This window comes from Protomyctophum parallelum, assembly GCF_964188405.1.
Source record: "Protomyctophum parallelum genome assembly, chromosome: 4".
Taxonomy (NCBI): Eukaryota; Metazoa; Chordata; class Actinopteri; order Myctophiformes; family Myctophidae; genus Protomyctophum; species Protomyctophum parallelum.
Genome location: NC_139700.1, coordinates 9,240,434 through 9,263,947, shown reverse-complemented (window position 1 = coordinate 9,263,947; position 23,514 = coordinate 9,240,434). Strand labels below are relative to the sequence as shown.

The following is a 23,514-nucleotide window of genomic DNA, read 5'->3' as shown; positions in this document are numbered from 1 at the left end:
CCTAAAGCTCTGTTTACTTTAGCTCTTGGTGCATAGCCCTAATGCTAATTCTGCCCTGCATTAATTGCAGGGTAGAATTAGCATTAGGGCTATGGATCAGAGCCATGTTTACTTGTAAAAATGTCCAACCTGAGTTAGTTTTAGTAAAGTTACATAACTTGGTTCCCAAATGAATGATCACTGAAAAAGGTGTGCTTTGCTTAACCCCAGTGTGTTGGATCAATCTATAATAACCAAGTCAGATGGCCTTGACTTTGCTGGGTGGGCTCAACAGGTAAGCAATATATTTAATACTGTACTCTATTAGGACAACACAAAATATTTTCTGATGGGCGAGAAGCTGTTTAGCAGAAACTTTGCACTATTCAGGCCTTGCCTAAATAGTGTGCTTGGCTTAACACCAGTGTGTGGGATCAATCAATGTATTTATAACCATCCTTAAATGTATTCCCCATTATACAGTAGGACTGCCCTTAGTGCCCGGCCTATATCATGAGTCTAGTATAGTTAAACATGGCGACATCTAGTGGCGAGATTCTGGGGGGGGGCACGCAACCATAGCAACGTTTACCATAACAGACATTAGTCACTGACTGTACTGCACTTCAGCGCCTTCTCTCTGGATTTAGGGGTACGATAACAATCGCATATCGGGCAACGTTTACACCCCCACGTGCGCTAAAGTATGAATGAAACCTTCGACCCCCCGCTTGAAGCTGCAGAAGAAGTGGCTGGACCATCGTTGGAGTCGGAAGATCCACAGGAAAGGATAGCTGCTCGCCAGATCCGTATAGCAGCACGAAATGAAGCAAATAAAAGGTAAAACTGACCGCCTGACTATTATTTTTTTCCCCCCCTCAGTCTCACTTGGTGACAGGCATAAGATGCTAGTGAGTTTGTAGATCTGCTATTTTCATATTGTAGAAGACGATCGTATACAAATCGGACAACTTTATAAAATAACTTGTTGAGATTAAGGCTAATATTTGACCAGGACTCTGAGTAGGCTTTGACTCAAGTAGGCCTACTGTGTCCACAACTGGATTTAACACCTGCCTAAAGGGGGCCTACGGCTACGTTATAGAATGTTTGTTCAGTAATAGTGGCCTCGTCGTCCTCATCTCTCCAGCTCTAGTCTAGAGAGAATGGCAAAATACAGATGGGGAACCAGGCTAGGACTCCTGAGAGAGTGTAGGATACCCATTTTATATAATAAGGCAGGCTATACCGTGGTGTGTGTGTGTGTGTGTGTGTGTGTGTGTGTGTGTGTGTGTGTGTGTGTGTGTGTGTGTGTGTGTGTGTGTGTGTGTGTGTGTGTGTGTGTGTGTGTGTGTGTGTGTGTGTGTGTGTAGAATATCAAATGGAACATAACACCTACCTATACCTTCTGCATCAAAATAGGAATAGCAGATTTAAAGCTCTCAACACATCTCTGTGTTGTGAGCCTGTAGGCTATTTTCAGTGCAATGCGGCATGTGATCCGCATACGTGTTCCCACATCAGTCACCCCATTCAACACCATGCACCCACCTGTCTCCTTAGACATTAGTCACCCCATTCAACACCATGCACCCACCTGTCTCCTTAGACATTAGTCACCCCATTCAACACCATGCACCCACCTGTCTCCTTAGACATTAGTCACCCCATTCAACACCATGCACCCACCTGTCTCCTTAGACATTAGTCACCCCATTCAACACCATGCACCCACCTGTCTCCTTAGACATCAGTCACCCCATTCAACACCATGCACCCACCTCATGCTCTGATGAAGGCTGCATAGCCGAAACGCATAAGCGTTCCTTTTGTGTGTGCCAATAAAGAAATGGAAATGTGAGTACTTTGTCCACCGCTTGTTTGATTTTTGGATGTGCTACCTTTTTGGAATGATTTAAATTCCTATTTTGTGACCATGCACCCACCTGTCTCCTTAGACGAGAGCAGGGAGGTGACCTCATGGGCGACAAGCAACAGATCAAAGAGGAGAGGAAAAGCCAACAGCAAGTGGATACAAGTCAAAAGGTTTGTTGTCACTCACATGATTGAGTTGCTCTCTTGTTTACAACACATTTAACAAAGAAATTCACTAAATAGATTTAACAACATTTTGTGAAGCCCCAAGTGTACAGGTATACGCACAATTATTCCTATTGTTCAGACCGTTAAGACCAGCTTCTTTCTTGACTCCCTTCTAGAGAGTCATCACCCTGCTGAATGACGGGACCGAGATAGTCACCAACATAGAAACAGCTCTCCATGCCAGAGAGTCGAACAGGAGGACACAACTGAGGGAAACTCAAAGATTAAGGTAAAACCCACATTTAGTAAACACGAACACTAGCCTCCCTCTTTCTACAAATATTTTACAGTATTTAGGTGAGATTTTATATTGGATTAGAACTCATGTCCATCCCTTCTTAATGATTAATTGAAAATGGAGTACCCTGATGTAAACAAGTCTTAGTGCTTTCTTTTTGTCTGGTTTTATTCTCGTAGCAGTGTTTGTGCTTTCGTTTGAAATGTACCCATTCTACAAACATTTCAATCAGTCAAACCCTGTTTCCCTCCATCCTCTGCCCACCCAGAGTGGAGGGGATAGAGAGCGAGGCCGAGTCCAGCCAGGCCCAGTTTGAGGAGATCAACAGAGGGTGGATGAGCGCCGAGGGGAAGGTGATTCCCCAGGAGGTGGCAGAGACCCTGAAGAGCCAGCAGCAGCTGTGTGCTCAGCTGCTGCTGGACAAGAACCAGCTCATCACTGACCTGCAGCGGGTATGTACGGTATCGGGTACCGTCGCCCACGATCCATCTCGCCCTTGTTTTGTGTTCGTTTAAACTCTGATAGTCTACAAATGAAGACAGTAAAAGAAATGCGTTGTTTCTCTTATTCTACCCCCCTTTTAAGATGTTTATTAATTATTTCTGTGAACATAACCTTGTGATCCCTTTCTTCGTATCTATTGGTTTTATACCTGTATATATGTTTTTTGTATGTCTGGCCTCGTGGGGAAAGATGGTGGGTGAATGGGGAGGATTGGGAAGGGAGTTGTGGGAGAAAGTATAAAATGCGTTGACACAAAGGGCTATATCTTGCACCACCCCTTACCCCTTATCCCTACACGTATTTGCCATTTTTTACTATTTTGACAAACATTTTAAAATAGTTCAAATGGTTGGTCTACAAGCTCACAACATAGTTGGCTAGTTTAACTATTTAAAAATGTTTTCAAGACAGTAAAATATGGCAAATAAGTTTAAGGTGCGCCCAAGATAGGACCATTTTGTCTGTTTTGCAAGCATGCCAAGAGGCAGAAATGTTAGCACATGCTTAAAATACAGGACAAACCTCCATATAAGAAACATATTGACTACCGAATAGTACTCCAGTGAGAGTCGCTAAAGTTTTAAAGTCTTAGGAATGTAACAGTCACCAAACAAATAAATGCAATGAAACATGATAAAACACAGATAAAACCGAAAAATCTAAGCAGGAAAGAACAGTTTTTTCGCGAGAATTGCCATTGTAATCCTATATTTAAATTCAATACGTATCGGCTAAAACCTCTAGTCTTAAGTCGACTCGTAAGTGAAATCACTATGCTATCAGTCATAGTCATGCTGGGGACACCTCTCAACACACTTATTTGTGTGTTTTAACAGGAGCTCAAAGCCAGCGATGACCGCTACGTTAAGGACTTGAAGAAACAGGCGGAGGAGGTGGACCTGTTGATAGAGAGGATGGAGGAGCAGGTCAGGACTCTGAAGAAGACCTACAGGGAGGAGCTCGACCAGATGGAGGTAGGATGTGACAGGACTCTCAATACCACCTCCATAAGCAGCGGTCTGTATACACAAAAATATCTACGATTTATTTCAAGGATGAATAATGCTATACCTACCACTTTATTTGCCATCTCCTACAAAGTAATGTGATCAACCCAGATTATGTGCATTTGTTGATTTTTTTGGTACAGACAAACGGGTGTATCCCTAGCAGCATGATAGGGTGCAAGCTACTGAAATCATTATACTCAACCATTATAGTCTCGGTAAAATTCTAAATATCAGCATAGTGATTTTACATAAAAAAATATAAACTATTATGCAATACTTTCACTAACTGAGCAGTTGAGACGAATAACAGTAAGTCCACACTAAATATCCATAATGTATAAATGATGGATACGGGGTCAGGACAGATTGTTATATGTGAGACCATTTACCCTGCCATTTGTCGACTAGATCTTGCACTTTGTAAGTCACTGGATATAGGCTTAGGGATGTGAACTGGTGACCTTCTGATCACCACACAGCCTCTCTACCCACTAAGCTGCAGCTGCCCTGTGTACACTATGTGTACCTGCATATAGAATACTATATATGTATTATCTAAAATAAGAAAACAATGGCCATTCTTCCACAATGCAGTCATAGTGCACCATTGTGGTATTCCACAAATACACATACTGTACAGGTTATCTGCGGAAGATCCTATCATCAGTGTCATGACTCATGAGTGGGAGTAATATGCATGTGTGTGTCTGCGAGTGTGTGCTAGTGGTGAGACAATTTCAGCCAACTGCTATCTGCCTAATGATTTATGTGTGCTACTTGTGCCGTTCCTAGAACGCCTACGGGCAGGAACGGAAGGTCCTGCTGACTGGGAACCGAAACAAGTGGGAGCAGTCCCTGAAAGACAGACGGGACAGGGAGGTAAGCATGAAAAGTGAGATGAGTGAGATTGTCGTTCGAGTGCATCGCATAGATCAGTGGTTCCCAAAGTGGGGTCCGGGGTCCCTGGCATATCTTTTCAAATGGGGGTCCGCGGGCTAAGTAGTGTCAATTTGGGGGTCCTTGACATGAAAAAAGTTAGGGAACCACTGGCATAGATTGAAGGTTTCTTCCCCTATCTTCTGGACTCTTGGAAGATTAGCCGAAAGGCTAAAAGAGATCCAACTCCAAATCTCTGGTTTCCAATCTGGGGTTCGGCAGGCATGGAGAATAGTTTGGGCGCCACCACTGCCCTAACAGTCACCCATGTTGATGTAATGTAATCTCATGCTGCCTCCAGTATCAGAACCTGCTGCAGAGGATGAAGAAGGTGGAGGAATTTGAGGCATCACTTCAGAAGCTGAGGGCGGAGAGCGCTGAGGAGTACAACACTATCAAGATCAAGCTGGACACCGATGTTCAGGTCAGTAAACACTTCATTGCATTTATCACATAGTGAGGGTTAGGGTAACCCATAATATGGACTCTTCACTACGTGATAAATTTCCGACCATATGGGTTAGGGCCTAACCCATATGGTCGGAAAAAACAACAGGGTAGGATGGCTCTACCCAAAAGCAATGGATGCTTGGTCCTCTGAAAGTTGTCACAAGATGTCATGTTGAAACGCTCAGAGAAAACGTGAGAAAATGTGGCCATCAAAGGGTGTATAGACGAATCCGCTGTGTCAAGCGGCACCGCTTGAATACAGCAACAGCGCGACTACAGGGCAGCGCTCGGCGGATCCGTCTTATAAGGTGCTGCATGTCCTCTAGGCGGGGGGCTGCTAATCATACTTTTAGATAAGCCTTCACTTTCTCCTTGGGTGTTTACGGGTCGGTGGGCCGACCCGTAGTGGGTCGGAACGGTGGCTTGTGGTTAAAATGTTAAATTAATTGTCTGTTTCAGTGTAGAACTGTCTGAAGGTTGTGTATCATTTATGTTGTTCTGTAAAAGTGGTGGCATTTCAAGTATTTATGTGCGTCACTGCCTCGACCTGAAAAGTCGGTAGGCAGGGTATCTGCACGCTGGTTGTGGTGGGCCAGTCTTTTTGTTTCAGTCCAGCCCTGAATAGTGCTAATGATAAACAAACAAACAAACAAACAAACAGGTCCTGGAGCAGGAGCTACAGCAGATGAAAGCGACCTACCAGCTGAACCAGGAGAAACTGGAATACAACGTGCAGGTGCTGAAGAAGAGAGACGAGGAGAACACCATCACCAAGTCCCAGCAGAAGAGGAAGATCAGCAGGTCACGCACGCACGCACGCACGCACGCACGCACGCACGCACGCACGCACGCACGCACGCACGCACGCATGCTCGCACACACACACACACACACACACACACACACACACACACACACACACACACACACACACACACACACACACTCACACAGACAGAATGTATGTATATTATTTTTCAAAGCAGCTTAATGAAAAAAAAGACAATTTGGCTTAACCTGCTTGAACAACTTAACCCTAACCTCAACATCCATAAATCCTATGATACCATAAAACTAACCATAACCCTAAACCCTCACCTCTAAACTTAACTCGTAATTGCTCCTAATCCCAACCTGAATCTGTTACCAATCAAAGTCTAAAGATCTCTTTTAACCATAAATAATAATCCACTTGAACTACAAGGTCTTTGTAACCATAAACCATTTGACATTCTTCATGGGGACTGTTCATCACATAGTCAGTAAAACATGGTACACGCACGCACGCACGCTCGCTCACTCAAATAATCCAGTGCTGTGTGATGTGTGTGTATTGCAGACTGTGGGATGTGCTGAACAAGTTGAAGAGCAGGTGTGGCGCCCAGGAGAAGCTGTCTAAAGAGGAGATTGACAGTTTGACTAGAGACTACAAACGCAGTGTGCAGGAGTGTAAAGACATACAGAAGAAAAAGAGGTAGGGGGTTCTCTGACTCTCTCCCTCTGTCTAATCAGGGATTGTATGCTGATTGTATGCTGCAGGGCGGGTCCTTGGGGTCCAAGACAAAATTCTCCTTCGGGAGACAAAAATAAAGAAACCTTGAACCTTGATTGTTTTGGCTCAGCGGTCCAGGCACCTTGGCTGGTAATCCAGTCTGACAGTGTGCTGCAGGCACGACTCCCGATCCCGACGGCCTTTACTGCATGTCACCCACCATCTCTCTCCCCATTTCCTCTCAGCCTACTTTCTATCCCTCAATAAAAAATATAAAATAGATGCCACAAAAAAACATTAGAAAAAAATATAATAATGACAATAGCTGATGTGCCATTTCAATTTTTTTCGAAAATTTCAGAAAATCTTTTGGGGAAAATAAAAGAAAAGCTGGGTGTAAAACCTTTTGCTAAAGTTTAAAACACTTTCAGCCCACAAATATGGGTCTGTGACTCAAAACTGGGTCGCGGACCTGCAGTATATGTTCAGGAAACACGTACACTTGACCCTTTGACCCGCTCTGTCGTTCCAGGCACTTTGCAGCCGTCAGCACCGGCAGGCATGAGGAGGTGTGGCTTATGAGCGAGGCCGAGGTGAAGCTGCTGGCGGAGCAGGCTCTGGAAATCGACCGACTCCTCCACGAGCAGCAGCTGGGCTTGGCCTGGGAGCGGCCCCCCGTGGCCTTCGCGGAGCGCCCCGGACACGTCCGGACGCGCCAACGGAACCGAGCCCAGAGGAGCGCAGCAGCACTGCGGTCCGCCTCCTCCTCCCACCTCGTCCGCTCGGAGGGGCACAGCGTCCCGGGGACGAGGGACGCGTCGGCGGGACCGGCTCACGGGAGGACGGAGAGCGCGGCCGCGTTGAGGAGCGACGGCCACGAGGAGGTGGACGAGGAGGGAAGCAAGAGGAGCGCGGGGGAAGAGAGAGGAGGGGAGGTGTCGACGCGGACCGTGAAGAGACTGCTGGAGGTGCTGTGTGACGAGGCGGTGAGTTCCACGGCCGCAGGGGAACGTGTGTTCTTAGTACACTGTTTCATGTCAAGGACCTCCACTTTGATATTGCCTTAGGCTACGGACCGCCATTTCATACGATCTCTGGGACCCTAATCTACAATTTAATTTAAGTTTGAATTTTACTCTTGAGAATGCATGAAAAGCAAAGCTTTTGCACACCTACAGGCGACAGGTGCGTAGGAGAGGGTACGGTGCCCCAAAATTGAAAAAGGAAAACAACCGCACACTGTCTTCAAATGCAGTGACCAACTTTAATTTCAAGGAAACAGCAACGTTTCGGCCTATGCGGCCTTCATCAGGCTATCTTTAGAATGCACAATATTACTGGGACCACTGGGAGTCCCCAGACCAACAAATAAGGACATAAAAGATATAGATAAAGAGCACAGTGCCATTTGAACTTAGAAGGGCAGTCATGCTCTGTATTCAGCTGGGATTTGAAGGTAGCAATAATATGCTGCACATACCCTGCAAACAGGCATGGGCAGTTGTACTGGAACTATGTGTGCTCTCTTCTTATTTCTTTCCTCAACTCTAATACAATTTACAATTACAATTTACAATTTAGGCATTTAGCAGACGCTCTTAATCCAGAGCGACTTACATTTAAGCAAGAACAAAATCATGGGAATACATCACATAAAAGCATTTATCATGAAACATGCGTAAGCTAAGAAGGTAACTAATAGAGTATATATAAATATATGACGAGGCTTGACTGTTGATTGTTCATTCGTGGGTTTGACTCCTATTCCTCCTGTCTGCATGTGTCTCTAGGGGTTCCTGATAGAGAGCAAACTCCTAAAGCTGCTGTCTCCTCTGAAGAAGGACGAGCAGTCTCTCATGAAGTTGGACGCCATATTCTCTGTGAGTTCTTATTGTACAGCCATCATTGTTCAGTAGAAGATAGGCTTCTTTTTGTTAGCTGGTGTGTTTGGAATACCAGATGTATTACAACAAATAATACTAATTTAAAAAAGCTATTTTCTATTTTTAGCATATTTTGAAAGCGTAGAGATAAGTGATTCAAATCTGGAAAAAACAACACTTATATGCCATATCACGATATTATGATCCCAGACAATACCTAGTCTCATATCATGAGATATATCATTATCGGTCAATATATTGCCCACCCCTACCTCACTGGCCACACATGGCAAACCTCACCCATGTTGTTATTCTACAAACCACAGTAAACCACAAAGGTTAAGTGCTGCTTTGTCCAGGACTGGTTAGTAGTAGTACTTAGTACTCCTGTTATGTTGTCTTCCAGGCCCTGGGCATTGAAAGTGACCACGATGTCTACAAACTGGCAGAATTCTTCATCAAGTACAGACAGCAGCAGAGAGAGCAATCTGAGGTAAACGAGCAATGAGATGGCAAGTTCAGAGGATCGGGTCCTTGCACCACAGTCTGTTGAGTGCACGTAGCACAACAAATCAATAATGTACATGTATTACAGTAGTTACAGACATGCAGGAGAGGCCAAAAGCAACAACAAAGAAACAATGGGGCTCAACATATGGGACAAACTGTAAGAGTAGGCGAGAGTAAGGTGAATATGGGGGAAATAGGCAACGTTAGACTGAAAATAGATCTAGCAGCGTTGTGAGCATGTAGATTGGCTATTAGAGCTTATAGATGTTGACCCCAGGACCAGGAGACCAAGTAGACCCATGGGGTCAACATAGTATAATATTGGGTTAAAGAGGTGGTTAAAGAAATACGAAAGACTTACAAACTAATCATAAAGATGAAAAAAATAAACCAAATCCTTGTGTTTTTATAGTTATAGTTTTGTATAGTACATTAAGTACGTATATTAAAGTAAAATTATTAAACATTTTAACTACTTCTGGTTCAAATTGTGACATGCACAAGCAAAGAATGCGCTTGGGGGCGTGGTTGTGCGCATCCACATGTGTGCCATTCGTGCAGCAGACCAGTTAGCCCAGAAGTAGTTTTAACAGTAAATATTCTTCTTCTTTAGCACTTTAGCATTTCTTTTAATGAATGTAATCTAGCAGCAGTGTTATCTCTCTTCCAGCAGGGGGCGTCTGGTGAGTCTGGTGGTACTGCAGAAGGAGAGGAGGACCTCATACATCCCAACGAGGTCCTGGCCGTTCTGAAAGCCTTCACTGCTCAGTGCAGAGAATCCAGGTCAGAACACTCAACAACACACACAGTCAAATAAAATAGGAGCCCAAACCGCACCAAAGGGTCGAGACAGACTCAGTTGCAATGAGTTGCATTGGTGTCCTTGACCTTAACCCATTTTGAGCGGGAACCCCTTTTGGTGTTAGCATTATGTTATGCTTTAGCTATTGAAAAATAGCAGATCTAAAAGCTCGTAGTGCGCCACTCGGTGGCGCGCTACGAGCTTGTAGGTCTGCTATTTTTGACAAATCGAAGAACGACTGACATAGAAACAGCTTTTTCAGAAAACTGTCAGGATGTAGAAGACATTTTTAGAATCTCACCTTATCTCACCTAAAACTGGAGTATGAATAGGCCTTAACAATCCCTGATATAACAGCGTGTAACCCAAACTCATACATACACATACTTTCGATGCTCATATCCCCAGACGGGTATGGACTAGTTATTATTAAAACGGTTTTGTCCCAAGGAATCGTTACCGGTGTGGTCTGGGCTTTAGGTCTGGGTGGCTTCCCTGGGTCCAGGCACCATGGGCTGATAATCCTGCCTGATGATGGCGGTTCGAGTCTCTCTCTCCCCCATTTCCTGTCAGAATGCTTTACACTAATCAAATAATGGCAGAAAAAGTTAAATAAAATATCTTTAAAAAAGTGTTCATTAAACTCTAAGAGCATACATACATTAAGCTAAGGATTGTACTGTGCAGCATTGAGAATGTCATACTGTATGTTGTCATTTACGTTGATATCGGTCCATAAGCAAGAGCTCAAATAGACCTGACAGAACGTGCACAGTAAAAGTGTCAGTTTGTTTATACAGTCCATTGGGTATAAGTTTGGGTATTAGTGAATACTGTATTTGGACCTTGTGGTCATACGTGGGTGGTCATTGGGTGCTTAAGTGCTCATGGTGGTCCTGCCAGGGAGCGAGGGGCCCCTCACCGGGCCCTGGATGACTGGGATGACTGGGATGCCTCTGAAGACGCAGCCTATTGGGACAGTTTGGCCAACGTCGTTCCTGAGTCCAAACTGAAGGTCTGGGGCGCGCTGGAGAACGCACTGGACAAGTACCAGTGAGTTGCACCCAACAAGTGCTCACACACACACACACACACACACACACACACACATATGCACACACACACACACACACACACTGCAGCCGAATTATTGCAGTGTTTTCTCATACTCCGTTCATAATATCATCCAGAGTTGTCCTGACAGAGAGGTCTAAGCTCATCGCTGACACACAAAGCCTGAAGCAGAGGAATGCTGAGCTCCGCATGCTGCTGCACCAGTCGCTCAACTCAGCGGTACGTACTGTACGTGTGTGTGTGTGTGTGTGTGTGTGTGTGTGTGTGTGTGTGTGTGTGTGTGTGTGTGTGTGTGTGTGTGTGACTGTGTACACTCTGCTGTGCCAGTTTGTGCAATCAACACAGCAAACTATAAATAAATCCATCTTATTTCCTTTCAACGTTCTAGCAACTTAGCAAGCATAGAGATCAAAGGAAACATCTGCACACAAAATGTTTACAGTCTTTGGTATGACCCGGCTGAGGATTGAACCCCAACCTCCCAGTTTCAGGGTGGACACTCTAACCACAAGGCCACTGAGCTGGTACAATAACAAAGACATACCTAAAAACAATAGATATACAATTGACATACTGTATCTGTCATTCTGCTTTCTCATAGGTCAATGCAGAGCTGGAGATACCCCCCACCCAGGTGATGCAACTGGGACATAAGTGAACGACTAATACTTTTTATTTGTCACATTTTCTATGAATGAAAACATTTACAGTTCTACAGAAATGGAGTAATCACGATTGTAAACATCATGGATCTGGAGCTTTGTGTTGATTTGTTTGTTTTCAAAAAGGTCTACCAGCTCACAATTCTCATGTTTTTTGAGCTTGTAGATCAGCTATTTTTGATAATTTTCAAAGACATTTCAATGTAAAACCAGAAAAAGACAACAGTTATGACATATCACCACATTGCGATCCTAAATCCCAGATCATATCTAATCTTCATATCACGATATGGATATAATATCATCATCACATTATAATTCACTCAATGTCTGAATGAATGAATGAATGTCTGTCTGAATGAATGAATGTCTGTCTGAAACACTGTCGTAGCTCCTCACTGCCTGCACCAATCGCTCCGACTTTTCACACAGGCATTGACCATAATATTACGGAGGTCTTAACGACGCAATTTAACAAATTATTGATTACCTAGTTAATTTATTAGTGAATTAAAATGTCCCATCGACTTACATGGGAAAATGCGAAAACTCACATTAAGTCTTTTTCTCTCAGAAACCGTTGGAGCTACAGTTACAACACTTGTAATGAATTATTACCTCACTCGGCCTCATGGTGGCACTATAACAGCCTACTTTACATTTCGCCTTATAACTCTTGTGCCCTAGGTTGTAAACTCAAAAGTTCACTTTCCCTGGATTCCTTGGGTCATGCCGCATATCCCCATATAGGCTGGTATCATGTTGCACATGTTAGGATGTCTTGGCTGTGTTTGTTGTGGTCTTGGTGCGACTGGATGGCTTGGTGAGCCATTGGTGAGTCATTGGTGAGTCATTGGTGAGCCATTGGTGAGCCATTGGTGAGTCATCGGTGAGCATCACCGGCTCTTCATTCCTCATCTGTGGGGATCCAGAAATATTCCACCACTTTCCGACTTCTTCTGGGCGGGGCAGAGTCGGGTCTGTCGGGTTTGTCCCCTCCAATAGCAGGCAGGTCTCCAAAGTGGGACGGACCCGTGCCCTTTCCCATCTGTGGTGCTGATACTCTCAACATGCTCCTGAAATGTGACCAAAGTCAGCTCATATACAGTATATACAGTGTGTTACTGTTAACGTGGTTAAAATATGTAATTAAATGTTACGTTTTGATTTCTATCCATGGCAACTACTACTGTGTTTATTAATCTTTAAATCTCTTTAAGACATTTCTCAATTAAATAAGGGGCTGCAACCAGAGGCTATGACTATATGGGGGCATGGAACAGTTCTGTCATTTTGGGAACCCCTGAACTGATGGATAATGGTGTACAGTCACACACACATCACTATGTGCTGGCCAGTCATTTACCTGGACGGGCTCCTGTCAGAACTAATGGATAATGGTGTACAGTCACACACACATCACTATGTGTTGGCCAGTCATTTACCTGGATGGGCTCCTGTCAGCGTCCTCAGGACCAGGTTCAGGGGTGGAGATGTAAACAGGGTCTCCTTCCTGAACAGGAACACAAATGTTTACATTTCACATCTTTGGAATAAAACCTTTATTTTCTGATAAACTAACATGTTTGGGGAGAGGGGGAGTCTTATGAATACAGTGATAAAGCTGCAGCAGTGTCTTAAACGGAGCCTGTAGCATTTTACTTTATTATTATTATTTCTTAGACATGGACACGGGATCGGGATCTATAAATCATGTGAATTGTTTGAAAGATGACAAACACCAGTATAGGCTTTAACATAACCACACCACTATCCCTGTGTGACGGTAGCACTATTTGGACCGGGTTGAAGAAGGTCACTATACTGTAACTGTACCTTAAAGGGATGGTTCACAATTTTTGCACTGGTTTTGGTGAATATTAAGTAGTTCCGGTCATTTTGTGGGGGGCACAGGGGGCCACACATTAAAAGTAAATTAATCCACAAAACTAGCATAATTTGTATTGTTGACCTATTTCTAAAATATTTGCGCAACTTTCGTTCAACTTTGACCCCTCTATCACATGGGACTATTTTTGGGCGTAGTGATATGGACACAGAAAACATAGTTCCGTGTGATAGAGGGGTCGAAAATGAACGAAAGTTGCACTATATGGCTGAAATAGGTCAACAATACAAATTATGCTAGTTTTGTGAATTGATTTACTTTTAATGCGTGGCCCCCAGTGCCCCCCACAAAATGACCGGAACTACTTAATATTCACCAAAACCAGAGCAGAACTCCCAATACGGGACTCGGGCAATCAATCAATACAGTTGCAACCACTATATTAATGGCGAGTATTTCATACAGCGTATGTTAAAAAAATCTGAACTATCCCTTTAAGTCATTGAAATACACTGCAAGTACAAACTCACCGTAAAGTTCCTTGGGCTGCCGTCCTGGTTCTTTAGAATCTTAACCCTCTGATCGCTTTCAGTCATGCAGAGGAAAAAGCTCTTGATGTTGGCCTGACACTGTGAGAAGACAATAAGACAAATGCACAGTGACTGATACAACAACAATGATACTACACTGTATATGATCTTTAAGAGATATTTTAGCTCAATATGCAGTAAGTGTGAAAAGTATAAATGAAAAAGTAGAGAAACAAGATTTAGTACTAGCTAAAGTACTTCCGGCCCAGTTGGTTGTCCCCATTCTCAATAGAAGTCTACGTAGGAGAGCCGCCATTGGAGTGAACACAGTTTGCGTAACTCTGTCTATATCTAAGACTCTGGGTACCACAAGAACACCTCGAGGAGTACTATGATGGGAGCCAACCAATCTTATCAACACTCACTACCTGGAAGACTTTGTTGTTTCGTCGTGGCTTCAAAACGCCACTGAGCAACTACCATTGAAGTGAATAGCGGAGGGCGGGGCCATCGCTCCTCAATCCGTTCTCTAGATTATATTATAGCTCTATGAGTACACCTACTGCTTTGTTCTGCCTCAGAGCCACGAGGTCTTCCTGAGCTCTGAACCTGTCTGCCAGGACGTGGTGTCTCTCTCTCCAGGTGAGGCACTCGCTGGTCCTCTCCTGTCTCTCCGTCTCAGCCAGACGTCTCTCCTGCTCTGCCTCCCGCTGAGCCTGGTTGGCCTTCTTGCTCTGCTCCTCTGACGCCACGGCCCTGCGCCTGGAGTTCTCCTCTCTGTGAGGTACGCACGCACAGGCGCCCGCACACACACACACACACACACACACGCATTGGTAACTTCATATTACTATACAGGCCTATTGGTGAGGACATCAGAACAGTGGTGGAAAAAGTACTCAAATGTTTTACGTGTGTGTGTGTGTGTGTGTGTGTGTGTGTGTGTGTGTGTGTGTGTGTGAACCAGCAGGCTACAGCAGCTGCAGGTCAATAGGTCATGGTGCAAACAGACATTCCATGCTCAAACAGACAGACAGACCTACACACAATACAAAGCTGTTCCTTGAAGCAGCTAGCACGGCTCAAAATATTTCACTTCCAAACATGTTTGAAAGTGAAATATCCCCTTAGCCAAAATAGGTGCTCTGACTTCAGCCCACCTCAAACCTGCATACTCACTTCTCTTTAACCTGGATGTTTTGTTCTGTGAGTTGTCTCAGCTTGTGTCTGAGCGCATCTCTTTCTCCTTCCAGTGTCCTCTTCTCCTCCATTAGAGCCCGCTTATCCCCGGATTCTCGTTCCAGCTTCAGCTTAGTTTCAAAGTAGTTCTTCTCTGTTTGTGCGAGCAGTAGCTGTGCATCTGTGTGCTACAAGACAGGACAGAAGGCCACTATGCTATCATAATGTGTCACATGATTATGTCACATGATTATGTATTTATGTTATATGATGTTATATTATTTTATTTGCTGTACATAGATGTGGTTGTGGTAAAGAAGAGCAGATTGGCTTCTTGTAAGATTATTCCTTTTGAGTTCAATGGAAAGATGTCACTGCAAAATGTATTCTATAGGAAAAGAAGTACAACGAATTGGTCCATCCCTCGAATACAGACATACATACACATATGTATGGCCTACATTATGGATATATTGTATTTAGTTATCTTTATTAGTAGTAGTACATGATAAGCAGTTCAATTGCACATGAAGTTCTCAATTTCCATATAGACTTCTATACTACATTTCTACAGACTGTTTCAAGTCAAATAGGGGGCATTGAGCTCTGAGGTAGTATTACAAGTTGTACTCTGCATCGTTACTAACAACACAGGAATGGATATCATGATTGTTATGCTGCGTGTGTGTGTGTGTGTGTGTGTGTGTGTGTGTGTGTGTGTGTGTGTGTGTGTGCGTGTGTGCTAATACATGTAGTGGAGAGAGAGTAGGGGAGTGACGGTGGGTTCATTGTTCCGAAATTACTATCCCTATCTCTAACCCTAACCTAAACCTAACCGCAAGCACGGGAGCAAACCTAAACCTAACCGCAAGCACGGGAGCAAACCTAAACCTAACCGCAAGCACGGGAGCAGTGCATGTTCGGACTAACGGGACTTCGGATCTATGGGCAGTTTCCGGAGTGACATGATTAATGGTTCGAACTGGGAACTTGCTGTTAGGCGAGCCCATACTGTACACGGTACACGTACACCCTGCACCACTCGGATATTGCGTCGCCCCTTGCATAATTGGAATGTAATTAGGCTGTTGTGTCAAGTGTCAATGACCTTTCTTGCTTTATTTGTGTGGTCTTCGCTTTGTGTGCGTGCGTGCATGTACTGTATAGCTTGTGGGCATATGTATTGTGTGGTGTGTGTGTGTGTGTGTGTGTGTGTGTGTGTGTGTGTGTGTGTGTGTGTGTGTGTGTGTGTGTGTGTATGTGTATGTAGTGTGCATGTGTGTGATTCCCCACATTAATGTGCATTATGTGTGTAATGGTTTTAGATATTTAAGATTTTAGCAGTGAGCCCAGTGTCTCTGATGTCATCGACACTGGGCTCACTTCCTTCCTGGACTACAATTCCCATAATGCTTTGGTGCACTGCTCCTCCTTGTGGATAGAGGGAGGGCTGTCTTACTGAGACAACATGTAGTCCAAAATTGAGCCCAGTGTCCATGTCATCAGAGACACTAGCTGGGCTCACTGCTAAAATCAAAAATATCTAAAACCACATATTACACACATAAAGACCCAAACGGCATTAACATGGACATGGACATGGACATTTCACCCTTTTTTGCAAAAAGGGTGAAATGTCCCTTTTATAAAACATAATTGTAATATAACTGAACTAGCACACGTGCAGTGGTTGGAATGGAGTTGGTCTCCCTCCTCTCCCATTGAGACGCTGTCTGGCAGGACACCTCCTGGTTGACAAGTAGCCCTGCCTGATGCTCATAAACATCTCCCATGGCCAAGTGGCGATGTACTATGTATGTATTAGATATAATTAGATGTATGTATGTATACACTTATATGTGTATGCGTGCGTGTGTTGTGTAACCTCTTTTTTAAGGTGCTGTAGTTCGTCGTTCAGTCTGTTCCTATCCACCACCGTGTGTTCCAGCTCCTGCTTGAAGCTCAGGAAGCGCGTCTCTGCCAGAGCTCTTGTCTTCTCCGCCTCCTCTCGAGAGACGTCGGCCTGCTCTGCCGCCCGCGAACACAACGTCGCCCGCTGCTGACTCTGGTACAGCTTCTGCTTTGCCTGGCAGTGGTTGAGAAAAGAGGAAAAGAGAAGGGAGAGCAGACAGATCAGAGCATACATACAGATGCATCTGAGACGTTAATTAATGGTAACAGCAATGATTCTGCTGTGACTATACAGTAGTGAACAGGGGCTAGGTCAAGACAGTGTAGAGGCCATTGACATCTTTTTAACATGAGGGATTTTACGTGGAACATTAGAACATTAGTGGAACATTAGAATGAAGCAGGTAAACATGGCGATCAGCAATAAAGACTCAGACTTGAAGACTCAGACTTGAGTCCGATGACTCCAAGTCCAAAGTCAAACGATTTGCGCCTGAGTCTTGTGACTTGGATTTCTATTTGGCAATTTTATGCTTCATTTCAGATTACAGGTCAGTATAGACTAGAGAGACAGGAAAGGGCAGAGAGAGGTGACACATGTCAGACAAGAGACAGTGGTTTTGAACCCAGGTCCTCGTGCTCAAAGGGAGCTTATTGTCTGTGTACTGTCTAAAAGGCTGAGCCACCAGGCAAAGGGCGTACCTCTTTGACCTGCGCCTGCAGTTCCTGGTTCAGGTTCCTCAGGTTCCTCATGGTCAGCTCACTCTCCGTACGCATCATGATCCTCTCCATGTGGATCTCGTTGGCTAAATACTTGTTTTCCTTCCTCAGATCCTCGCATTCCTTATTGGGGTAAGATCATGCCACACAGTGATCAAATGCAACAATTTAAATTGTTCCTCTCTTGTGTTTTATATATTCCACTGCGCTTGCATACAGCAGTGCATCGATAGGCCGTTGAGAGTGACTGAATCCTCTATGAGTACTGTACTTGGTCCCTCTACACCGAATCCTTTTGCCGAAAGTAGGCGATTTACAAGCTCACAACATGCTACTTGTGTGACGCATTAATGAGCTTGTATATCCCAGAATAGGGATGCTTGTGTTCAAGTGGTTAAAGAAAACGGTTCAATACATTTCAAGCGTTTGGCTGACAAAAGAGCAGGTTTCAGTGTCTTTCTCAATGACACCTGAACTTTGACACACCTGATTTGTGCAGTTCAAACTTGTGAATTATTTGCATTACAGGACAGGTCAAGGACGTGTGACACACGCACACACACACCACATCCTAGTCTTACCTTTCTTTTCCTCACTAGTTCTCCTTGGAGGTGGTTGATTTGAAGGAAGGATCCGCTGTTGCTGTGGGCGCTGATCGGCCGCACGGCTCGCACTGGCCTCCGGCACGGCCTCGGCAACACACTCACCTCCTCCAGCACTCCTCGATCTCCCCCCTTGCCGAACCGACTCCCTCCGTTGAACCGACTCACTCCGTTGACATTGCTGCTGCTCATGGAGAAAGGCTTGTCCAGCAGCGAAGGTCTCCCCACAGAGCAAGACAAGGTCTGCAGGTCTCCGTGAGACGTGGCCCGTAGGGACATATCGAGAAGGGCAGGGCAGGGTAGGACCGGGGCACGGGTCCCAAGGTGTCTGGCTTCAGGTGTATGTACTGTATACGGTGCTCTGAATGCAGAAGAGACTCTGCTCGGCGAGGATAACCTAAATGAAGGTTGTCCGGTTTCATGTTTGCTTCCCCAGGCGGATCCTATCCCTCGTGGGGCATCATTTATCATTCATTAGGTAACATGATAGTTGCTAGTTTTTTGCGCAATGGTAGAGAGTGAGGAAAGAGTATTCACAATCTAGAGACGTATACCTTCCAATGAGTGCTGCCTAGTAGTAGTGCTTAATTACTCACAAGCTGCAGAGCCAGTTTCAGTCCTCGCAGGACCACCGTTCCCAATTATTTTAATTAATTAATGAATAGTTATGTTTGTTCAATTAATTAATTATAATTAATTGATAATTACACTTGGTTGAGGGAACATAGGGCTGAGGGAACATAGGTATACGGTCCCATAATGAGTATGACGACTTACTGGGAAATAAATTGGATGTTGAGGCTACATCATTGAGAGGATGGCGCTCCCTCTGCAGTTGGGATTTCATGTTCATCTTTGCAAACACCTTGGCAGGAGAGTCATGTTGTGTCATAGTGTGTTGCACACATTTTGCCGTTTTGGGCACATAATCTGGCACAATATCTATATTGTAAGTTTCGCCATGAATTTATCCAACGGGCAATAGTTTATGAAATGACAAATGAGTTTGCAACGCACTCTCCAGCTCAACAGAAGTACAAGGGGTGTGTGTGTGCACGTGCGCGTGTTTGTATTTAAAATAAATCTACAAACCTAATGTTTTTAGTCCCCCCCCCATGCCATCCACTTAATCCCTAAGGATTTAAATGAGCCATGTTTTAAAAATATTATAGAGGTTCACATTAACAGGACCATACAAAGCATCACATTTGAGAATAGCAAAATAAAAGTTATTATAATCATACACTTGATTGAATCAGTTGAATGAAAATAATGTTCTCTCCTACATGCATATGATATTACATATATCACTCCCAAGCAGAGTTGGACATCATTTCTGTTTTAGTTTAGGGTTTAGGCCTAAAGAGCTGGAGAGACGGGAGCATCAGAATAGCCTACTCATTAAAATGTTTTACTCATGTTTCTATGTCAATGGTGCTCAACCTTTTTCGTGTTAAGGACCCCACGTTCCCCAGAATTATCTGTATTACCCCCATCTGAAAATATGTTGCTCCAGGAGTCCAGGGTATATATATATATATTAGTCTCCCACCCTGACCCCCCTCCTGTATTACCTGTATTTTTTTACACATCTTAATAAAATGTTTTGTCTTTGGCCATACTTTTGTAATCTCTCGTCTATATTGCAGTCTACTAAGTTGAGTCTTGCTCTGTCAAATTCATACTGAGTTAAAGAACTGGATTACTCGTACTAAAAAAAAGTGTTCCTGATCCAATATTCTAATTAATTGAAGTAAATAAGGAGTATGGAGGAGGACTATGGCATCCAGCCTAAATGTAAAAAGAAAAAAAAACAGAAGTGGAAAAGTTTGTATTTGGGAAAGTTTGTATTTTGTTATTTTTCTTGAATGTTATTCTATTTGACTTTTCTTCTTTGCACTTTATGGGATGGCTGAATCTATTTTTTATTTTAAAGAAAGAAGAGGGAAATTGTTAACTTGTGTTGCCCTCTATTGTACACTTTACGACAGTTCTATATAGCTTCTTTACGGCAACACACACTAGGACATATACGCATGCGCAGTGGGTGCAGGTATTCAGATGTGAAATGTGGAGGGAACAGCGTTTACTTGTTCAGCCGGTGTACGGAAAAATAAAATGATCTACAACTATATATAAACGTTGTGTTTATTAAGACCGGATTAACAGCGGGCACTCATCAATTAAACACAAAAACAACATAAACAACATAAAACAACATGTAAACAAAACGTTAGGGGACTGGACTTCGCTGAAATTTGTGTGGGACTGTGAAAAAGCGTGCACCACTCCCAGCGTTTTGGGCCCGCCACTCGTGAAGAGATGTCTTGGCCACAAATGGATCAAATGGCTTTCGCTTTCTGAAAAGGACATTTACATGGATGTGAAAACTGATGCATTGTCCCTGTCAAATAAATACAAGAAATATATAATTGTTAAAAGAGAAGGGAAGGATTTTACTGTCTAACTTTATAACGACTTAAACCCTACACTAATTTAGGACTTCTACCTAGTAAGTACTACCTAGTAAGCCCTGCGCCGCACTGCAGAAGTCTGGCAAGAGCCACTCTAGAGTAGACTGCAATTTACAATTTAGGCATTTAGCAGACGCTCTTAATCTAGAGCGATTTACATTAAGCAAGAACAAAAAAAAGCATGGGAATACATCACATATATAAAAAGCATTTATCATGAAACTTGTGTAAGCTAAGAAGTAAGAACGTAACAGTGGAATATCTATATAATGAAACTATACATATAAACTATACATATATACTATACTATGCTATGCTATACATACTGTACTATGAAGTGCTATGACTACATACTATGCAATTATAGTGCTGTCTACATGACGTGCTATAAGTCTGTATCAAATGCTATCTTATGGCTCGTACACACTGCACGATATTTGCTCCGATTATGCTGTCGGGGACCATTTTTGGCGCTCGCCTACAAAACTCCCGATCTCGACCAAAGATCGGGCTTTGATTGGCGAGGTTTTGCTCGCTGTGTGTGAAAGGCTCATCATGACAGCATCAGGGAAGAACTTTAGGAGAAACCCACAGCACAATGAATGGAGTTATCGATAAAGAAAAGCTGTCCCCTTCATTACCATATCTTCCATCCACGTTTTGGGATCTGGGGAGGATGTGGTCTTAATCATCCACTACCTTTATGATTGCAAATTCATATTTTGATATTCCAAGTATTGGGTTATTTGTGTTTGATTTGTGTTTGATGCCCAAAAAAGACAATCTTGGTGAAACGGGTACCAGCAGTTCCCTATATATTCTCTCAGAATGGGCACACACACACACACACACACACACACACACACACACACACACACACACACACACACACACACACACACACACACACACACACACACACACACACACGCGCGCGTACAACTAACCTGACTGTGAGGTCAGATGGATGCTGCCACAGGTGGCCACTTGCAGAAGAACATCGCTGGTTAGCAACATTGTTCATCGTGTTCTGCAGCTCAGCCATTACACCTCAAGGAAAACACAAATACACAAAATGTAATCAGCTTGACAACGAACATCTCCAAGAAACATGGCCTGGTGGTAAAGTCTCTGGAGGGCAGGTAACAAACATTCACACAAATTGTGGCCAAACCTGTATTCTCATCCATGTGCCTTCTGACTGCCCCCACATACTGCTGCTTCGCACGATGGTAATCTGCATCAAAGGAAGACCTGGGACAAACAGAAGCATCTAATCATAAAAGGATAAAAAGTATTTATTATGAGTATAAATATTCTCGGGCAGTCGTCTTTACGAAAGTTAGAACATCATACTTTATCCACAATTTACACATCATGCCTTATCTGCAAGCACAGTGACAGCACCCTATAGAGCAGGTGTTCTCTCCACCTTTTGGGCTGGCGAAAACCCCCCAAATACAAAAGTCTCGTAACCACCCCCCAAAAACGAACTAATTTCAAAGAACGTACTCTAATGAGGCAAAACCGATGTATATCGAACCGATGTAACCGATATATACAGTATCAATGTACCAATGTTGATATGGTCAAAGTGGTTAAATTGATCTATATCAAGTAATTGATTGATTGATTGATTGATTGATTGATTGAATACTTTGTTAGTCAAAAATGTAAACAGCACAGAGATACAGTAAAATACTTAGGACCTGTGTTCCTATGCAAACGTTACCCCCACAGCAACCCAGAGCACTGAACACAACCTTAGACTCTGGTCTGTCGCTGTAGTATACTGCTGTTCTTGTTCTTGTTCTTGTTCTTGTTCTTGTTCTTGTTCTTGTTCTTGTTCTTGTTCTTGTTCTTGTTCTTGTTCTTGTTCTTGTTCTTCCGGCGGCTTGGAACGACCACCTTGGACTTCACCTTAACACAAAAGAGTACAAGGGGGGAGGACACACAAAAATATTGGTAAATACTAAATAATAAGGCAGTCACGATTCTTGATATGTATCGAAATTGAATCGTAATTGACGTTCGATACAGTGTATTGAAATCACAAGCCGACTTGCAATATTTCAGACAGACAGACGGACGGACGGACGGACAGACAGACAGACACACAGACACACAGCGGTCCACACTCTGCAGATAGAGAGGAGTGGAGTTAAGAGCAAGACCGCTGTAGTGTCGTGTCGTACGTCTCTCTGCTTTACTTTACAGACCGCTGTAGTGTCGTGTCGCACGTCTCTCTGCTTTACTTTACAGACCGCTGTAGTGTCGTGTCGCACGTCTCTCTGCTTTACTTTACAGACCGCTGTAGTGTCGTGTCGCACGTCTCTCTGACTCTGCTTTACTTTACAGACCGCTGTAGTGTCGTGTCGCACGTCTCTCTGCTTTACTTTACAGACCGCTGTAGTGTCGTGTCGCACGTCTCTCTGCTTTACTTTAGACCGCTGTAGTGTCGTGTCGCACGTCTCTCTGCTTTACTTTAGACCGCTGTAGTGTCGTGTCGCACGTCTCTCTGCTTTACTTTACAGACCGCTGTAGTGTCGTGTCGCACGTCTCTCTGCTTTACTTTAGACCGCTGTAGTGTCGTGTCGCACGTCTCT

General features: G+C 43.8%; 1 protein-coding gene across 1 annotated transcript; it reads left to right on the top strand.

Moving 5' to 3' along the window:
* Positions 1-685: 685 nt before the first annotated feature.
* Positions 686-11,780, top strand: drc1 (dynein regulatory complex subunit 1 homolog (Chlamydomonas); the record flags this gene model as incomplete). Its single annotated transcript, XM_083764137.1, has 16 exons — positions 686-819; positions 1,938-2,025; positions 2,199-2,311; positions 2,589-2,772; positions 3,661-3,798; positions 4,627-4,713; positions 5,072-5,194; positions 5,882-6,021; positions 6,560-6,694; positions 7,245-7,698; positions 8,503-8,592; positions 9,002-9,088; positions 9,779-9,888; positions 10,811-10,960; positions 11,098-11,200; positions 11,583-11,780. 16 exons carry the CDS (start codon positions 686-688, stop codon positions 11,637-11,639), a joined length of 2,193 nt encoding a protein of 730 aa, XP_083620263.1. The 3' UTR covers positions 11,640-11,780.
* Positions 11,781-23,514: the final 11,734 nt, after the last annotated feature.